We start from the raw sequence: 6,982 nt of genomic DNA on the forward strand, positions 1-6,982 counted from the left end.
GTCTTGGGGGTTTTCAAAACTCGATTAGGCAAAGCTTTGGCTGGGATGATCTGGTTGGGGATGGTCCTGCTTTGAGCAGGGGGTTGGATTTAATGACTTCCTTGGGTCCCTTCCAACCCTAATTTTCTATGATTCTATGAATAGCTGTGAAGTCCTTGTATGCTCAGTAAAGTTAGCAGTTCCTTTTGCAGTAGGAATATAAGAATCCCTTGATTATTTTGGGACTGCCTAACTTTGCTGGTGTGGGAGGTGGGGGCACTTCCCATTTTGGAAACAGGAACTAGAGGAATTCTATTTCAAGTTTAAGATGAATGTATAAGTTTTGAAATAAATTTCTAGAGATCATATGTCAACTTTATTTTGCTCATTATATTTTAATGTCTATTGTGGAAAAGACTTCCCTCTGTCAGATGAGGAGAGGAGCTGGTGGGACGCCGCGCTGGAAGTGAAGCACGGTGAAAGTGAAACTGCAGCATTTCCGCCCGCTGTGGCAAAGAAAGAAAAGGAAAAAAGCCTGCTGAGTTGGAAGGAGCCAGGATTGGCTCCCATGTTGGCGTGGGCATGCTTTATAACAGTGTGCCAGGGCTGATTCCTGGCCCAGAAACCTGAAGCTGGGATAAAAGGCCCGGCAGGGAATCAGCGGGCAGGAGTGGAAGCGAGGTCCTCAATTGGCCTGAAGGGGCCAGATACTGAAGGCAGTCCCAGCTCAGGGACATGGTGACTACACCAGAAAGGGGCTTCCTTGAAGATTCAGCACCAGAGATGGCTCCACAACTTACCGGAGGAGATTCTGTGGACATCAGAGATCCACAGCACAGATTGGGTCTCAGCAGAACAAGATAGAGAAAGGATCAATGGACAACAGACCCATGGCAGGTATAACACTTGAGTCAAGAGTGGGACACTGGGGAACATGACAGGCTGAGACCAACAAGACACACAAATAAGGCAAGGTGTGGCAGGGAGTAACTGGGTCAAATAACATTCCGATCCCACCATAATAAATCCAAAGGGCCAAGACACCAAAGTGTGCATAGTACTAACCCTGGTGGCCCACGCAACACCATCTTTGGTTGGTGTTAGGTGGGGTATAGGGGAGGTGGAGCCCCAAGCAAGAAGGACAACCAGAACAACTGAAGGAAGGTACCAGGAGGGACGGGATAGACCATCTTCTTCCCCATCAACATTAATTTTCCAGCAAGGACGTGGCAAGCGAGACCCCCCTGGGGTACCAACCAAGGTCCATTCCATTAACAAGACTGTTCCTTCCTTAAAGCAACAGCGAAGCCAGAAAAATCCACATGGACTTGACACACAGGTGAAAGGCATGGGAAATTACACTATTAAGAATGAAAATTCTCATATTTTTTCAGGCCTTCTTCTGAGCTTGGGGGCCTGGTACTACTGTACCTCATTCTTTGCCCCTCTCCCTCATAGACTCTGCACCTAGGTGAAAATATGTACGTAGGATTAAAGAGGCTGTAATTTAAACTCTCATCCCTCTGGATTGCAGTTGGGTTTGAATTTCTTATTGTTCGTACACTGTGTGTTTCATTTCTTGGTTTGGGATCCAAAATGGGACAGGAGTTTTCTGCTTCTCAATTGGAGGTTTCCTATCCCAAGAACAGCAGTGACAGAAATGAATTTGAATCCTAAACCTGATTCAGTTTTAATCCCAAATTGCACCTTAAAGCCTTGCTAGTTATGGATTTGAACACACCCTTGACCCAGACTTTCTGCATGAGGAATGATGTATGACTTTGGTACAAGTAATGCAGTAGTAGAATGGTCCAAAATAGTTTAGCTATCTTCTTCTCTGTTTCAGTTAGGTATGTGTGTATACCTGAAGCTGCCTCAAGAAGTGTGTAGGTTACCAAGTTCCATTAACCACCACAGTGACTTTGAATATGATGGAATTAACTGTGAAACAAACAACAAACCATTATGATTTTATTAGGTAGTGGAAACTCTAGAAAAAAATAGGTCCTTTGATATATATTGAAATATTTACTTGTAGAATGATACAATCAAGAGTTTTTCTATGATCAGCTTTGTATTGATGCTTTTGTGTTTTTTTTTAAACTAACTCTAGATCCAACTAAGTTTTAAGGCTGTGTTAGGGAAGCTTCTAGGAAAGCATCTGCTGGAAAAGATCATGGCTGGAGTAGCAGCTTGTTACAGAAAGAAATTAATGTCTTTTGTAACAACATTGCCTGAAAGATTCAAGGACATAAAACTTGTTCGGCATTAGTCACAAAGAAAACAACTCCACCTCCTATAATGAAGGAGCTGTAGTAATTTGGAGACCTCTACTTGTGTTCAGGGTAATGATGATGAGGGCTCTAATCCATGGTACATAAATACATCATGGTTAGTAGATCCTCCCTCACAATCTCATTGAGACTGACTAATAACTACCAGTGTTCACGGAGAACACAAGAAATACAAGATCCCCATATGGTACAAATAGTCCAGAACCATTGAGTTCATTGCAGCTGCTTAAGTCAATGCCAGCTGAGTATCTACTTCACAGCTTTTAGGGGTTTTCCTAATTGGCTAGCCCAGTATATATTTCAGACTGCTGGGGAAGCACACCCCTCTGAAGGAACTGAAATGCCCTGATGAAGTATGCCACATTCATTTTGTATCTGCCCTACTCTGCTAGTGAGGTGGGAGTAGGATGCGTCTATGGGCCTTTTGAGGTATCTAGTGCTGCTGTCTGTATTTGATATGTCCCGTTCTTGTTCTGCAAGAACAGGGACTGAGAATGAGTCTTCTCCTTCAGCTTATACCCTCTTTCTTCATAGGGTACCCATGGAAAGGAAGTCTTTTAATTTAAGCAATTATTTGGTCAGGCAACTATGATGAGAGAGAATGTGGGAGTGTTGTGTGGTTCTTTTCCTCCCCACACTAGTCTCCATTTTCCTTTCTTCTGTTACCACCATCCTTTTTCTCCCTCTCATGCTTGCCTACCTGACCTTTTTGCTCTCTCACACACATACCTCTACCCCAGCTGCCTACTACCTCTTTTTCCTGCCTACATATCCTGTCTCTCTCCTGTCCCAGGACTCCTGCTGCTCTCACACTTCTTTCTTGCAACACTTTCCCCTTCCAACTGTCAAGCCCGTGAGTCATACAACCTTTTGGCCTCGATGTTCTGCCCAATCCGTACTACTAGAGTAACCGGAGGGAAGCAAAGACAGTAACTCCTTGTCTTCCTAGTTCATTATTGTCTCTTGAAATAGCATGCACACCACAAACTCATGGCCTCTAAAATAACTCCACCCCTTCCTGGTGCCAAATCATGTATGGTACAGATCAAGTTTGTCTGAAGGCCCCAACAGGAGCCCAACATGTTCTAGAGTTTATTGTGTGCTTAAATGCCTTTAAAATGCAACGAATCATGCAAAATAAAACCAGTGTAACCTTGCCCTTTCTTGGAGGGAATATCATTCATTTACTTTCTGAGAGTGTTTGGGCAAACATGATTGAAGTTTGCATTTTAGTACACTGAGGGTCAGGTTGGAACCTAGAAACATATAAAAGTCACACTGAATTGAAATAGCTCAGTTTTGTCTGGTTTGGGGCCAAAGCCAGACAAGTTCCCTTCAGTTCTCCATATCATATTTCAAATCCTTAAATAATGCTATGGTCACTCAATGTGCAGCCAAGGTTTGAAGATTTCATGGTATACCTGTCTGTAATTTCATTGTATTTTAGAATGGAGTAAAGCTTTTACAATGGGCCAGATTTATCTCTGGCTTCAAGGGCTTTATATGAGAGATCAGACTGGCCTCCTTCAGTTTATGCATGGAGAAGTGTTGGATGAGGCTGCACATTTGACTAAGTGGAACACTGTAACTGGAGAGAGGAGATACCTTATTTCTAGTGAAAGAGGGAAACTTTGGAGAATGCTGCTCATCTTTGATTACTAACTAAGACTGGCCATAGTGACAGCAACCAGAGGGAATGCATTTTCCAGAGCTTCCCGGAGCTATGTTTTTCACCAGAGGAATTTGTTTTCTCATGTTAGTCAACAAGGTAGGAAAAACACACCTACAAGCTATAAACAGGTCACAAACTTCCTGTGTACAGAGATTTTATCTTCTAGTAGAAGCAATGAGACATGACATGAACTTCTCCTAATTGTAAGATTGCACAGTGTTTATTTCAGGAGCTTGAGTGATTCCTCATTTTCCATGAACAAGAATGTTTCTATGGTTTAAACAAAAGCTGCCAGCTGGCCTGGCTGTAGCAGGAAAAGATAAAGTCATGGGGTCTCCTGTCCTGTTGGATTCCCTTGATGGGTCTTCTGTGTAGGACTAATGAAACAATAATTCCTTTGTTTGAGAACTGTCCCTTCCTTCAGCAGATTGTCCCAGCAAAATGTCTCTCCTAGAAGGTTTTAGAGTCCTACTGCTGTTAGTAGTGGTAGCTGCCATCTCACAAAGCCGGGTAGGGGGTTCTGCTGGAGTTGTATTTTTCTTTTATTAAAACATTGGTCCCTGTAACAACTGATCTGTGAGAGGACCAAAACCAAGTAACTGGATTTAAGGTTACTGATTTGGAATGGATCAGCTGACTCATCCGTTTTCTGAGGTTCCTCTGAGTGTTACCAAGCAAATGGACAACTTTCTAGTAAGATAGATATCAAAGATGACAAAGGCAGGGAGGAAATGACAACTGAATTCAGAACAAACCCATTCTGGAGATTAAAACTCAAAGAACAAAGGATATAAACTTTAAAGAAAAGCAAGCTGTATGTTGGAAGTTTGCATACCAGAAGCTAGAATATATCCCTGCTGGACCAGAGAAATTTAAGATGCATTCATGCAGTCAGAAAATGGCAAAATAAGGCATTCTTAATGGTGTTGCTAATATGAAATACTAACCCATCATTTCCTTGCACTAGAAAGTTACAATATTCAGAAAGATATTACTGGTTATACTGCTAGAGATCAATATAAAAGATGAACAAGATTGATTTAAATTCAAATGTCCAGGATGGTAACAGTTCGCTCTAATGACTGCTAGTGATATTTAGGGATTGTAATCTGAATAAGATCACCTAAATATTTAGCTCCCTTCCCCCCCATTCCTTCTGCTTTTTGGAAACCTTCGGTCTCAGTGGGCAGGTTGTTACTGTTCTCTGCAATGAATTTCCTGCCTCTAGTAGAGTTAAATCAGAACCTTGGGTCTTTATATTTTTCCAAAATGTGGCAGTAAATATTATGAATGTCAACCCATGATCCTGAGCTCTCTTCATTTGGGCAGACACCCATTGATTTCAGTGACACTATCAGGATATTGGGCTCTACCTGTACGCTGATTGATGGATTGGGGCAAAATAATGTGCTTGCAAACCTGCAGTCAGGTAACTGCAGGACTAAAACTCTGTTTTTCACATGGAGGTGTGGGTCTTGACTAAACAATGACACTGAGGGCAGGAGGTTAGAGGCTACTTTGGAAACTGTAATCCTTAATGTTTTCTGAATGCTGCATTTCTCTCTTTTCAACTGTATTAAAAACCAGGGCCTCTGGGTCTGATCTAAAGACTGCTGATTTCACCAGCAGACTTTCTGTTGCCTTCAATGGGCCTCTGATTGGCTTCAGGGCTGGGGTGGGTCAATAGCAGTTGCTTCCTCCCTCCCATCTGAGCTGCTAATGGATTTTGGTAACTATGTATTGGACAAAAAAGAAAAGGTTTGGACAAATTAAGACTCTTGCTAATCTATGGAATGGTTCATACCAAAAGAAAATCCAGACCAGCTTTACACTCAGCTGAATTTATGAACAGTTTGGAAGATGGCTAGGGTGGGCACTCCTCTTTGCTGAAGTTTCCTGCAGTATATGTGCACTAGATGAGCACAATGCCTGCAATCATGCTGGACTCCTAGCGCCAAGGAGAAGCAGTTTCCTATTCTATGTCCTATTGTTGGACACCTGCAGAAGTGCAGAAACCCAAATGTCTACCTAGTAGCAAAACTAGAGGTGGGCGAGTGGGGCACCAGCCCTCGGCACTGATTTAGAGGAGGTACAAGACTGGCAGCTGCTGCCTCTTCCTAAGGTGTGAAAACTGACTGTGAGGAGAGTGAAAGTGTTGCTCTGTTTTAACCTCTCCTTTCTTTCATTCCCTGAAATAGAGAGCCCCAACCTGCTTGTTTTTTTTCCCCACCAGCTTGTGCTTGTGTGATTATTATGGGCATTTTGAGTCATCCCTGAGGACTTTGCCAAAAGTCTTAACTCTCAGGTTTTTAACAGGTTGCCTGAATACCCCCCACCCTCCCTCAGTAGCATCCAATGAGACAGGAAACTCCCCTCAAATTGTATATGCAGAGAGAGACTGAAATCTGATAGCAAAACACACACAAATAACCCCCATCCCTCCCCATCACCACACCTCCCTATTAAGATCAGGTTTCATTTATGGAGGTAGGCATCCAACCAGAGATCTCCAGATTTCTTAAGGGACCTATGGAAAGAGAAGAGAGGCATTAGAGTGGTCTGGGAGTCAATAACCTCCAATTACAGAAATGCTAACAGGAGATGCCTACTTCTACATCAGGTTACTATTCCTCAGGAGACCAAAAATTCTTTCCCTAGCTTGCATACATAAAGTAAGAAGATATGTCAGTCTGTTTTACCTTCTAGATACGTTAGATTGCTGAATTAAACTCTAGTGGGCAAGATCCTCAGCTAGAGTCTATCATATTACTCTGCTGATCTCACTGAAATTATACTGAGTTACACTCACTGAGTGCATCTATGCACGTGCTTTACTGTGCAGTAGACTAATAAGCTCTGCAGTAAAGCATCACTGTCTACATGTGTGCCGGTATTAGGATGCAGTAAACTAATTTACTCGGGGAGGGTACTATTTTATGGCAGAGTAATTAACTGCACTGAAACGCATGTGTAGAGAGTGACTGGGTGGGGGCCAGGCTCCTGGCTGCCCCCTGGCCACACAGTTGTGCAAGTTTTG

At 42.8% G+C, this 6,982-nt stretch overlaps 1 protein-coding gene across 1 annotated transcript in view; it reads right to left on the reverse strand.

Annotated features, from left to right (window-relative positions):
* Window positions 1–2,080: 2,080 nt before the first annotated feature.
* The window catches only part of FADS2 (fatty acid desaturase 2), a 132,320-nt gene continuing 127,418 nt past the window's right edge, over window positions 2,081–6,982 (reverse strand). Inside the window, exon 12 of the mRNA XM_019514857.1 lies at window positions 2,081–6,472. Within this exon, the coding sequence (XP_019370402.1) occupies window positions 6,421–6,472 (52 nt within the window). The 3' untranslated portion in view covers window positions 2,081–6,420. The remainder of the gene's footprint in view (window positions 6,473–6,982) is intronic.

The sequence above is a fragment of the Gavialis gangeticus genome, unplaced genomic scaffold (genome assembly GCF_001723915.1).
Source record: "Gavialis gangeticus isolate Ggan-Ray unplaced genomic scaffold, GavGan_comp1, whole genome shotgun sequence".
Lineage (NCBI taxonomy): Eukaryota > Metazoa > Chordata > Crocodylia > Gavialidae > Gavialis > Gavialis gangeticus.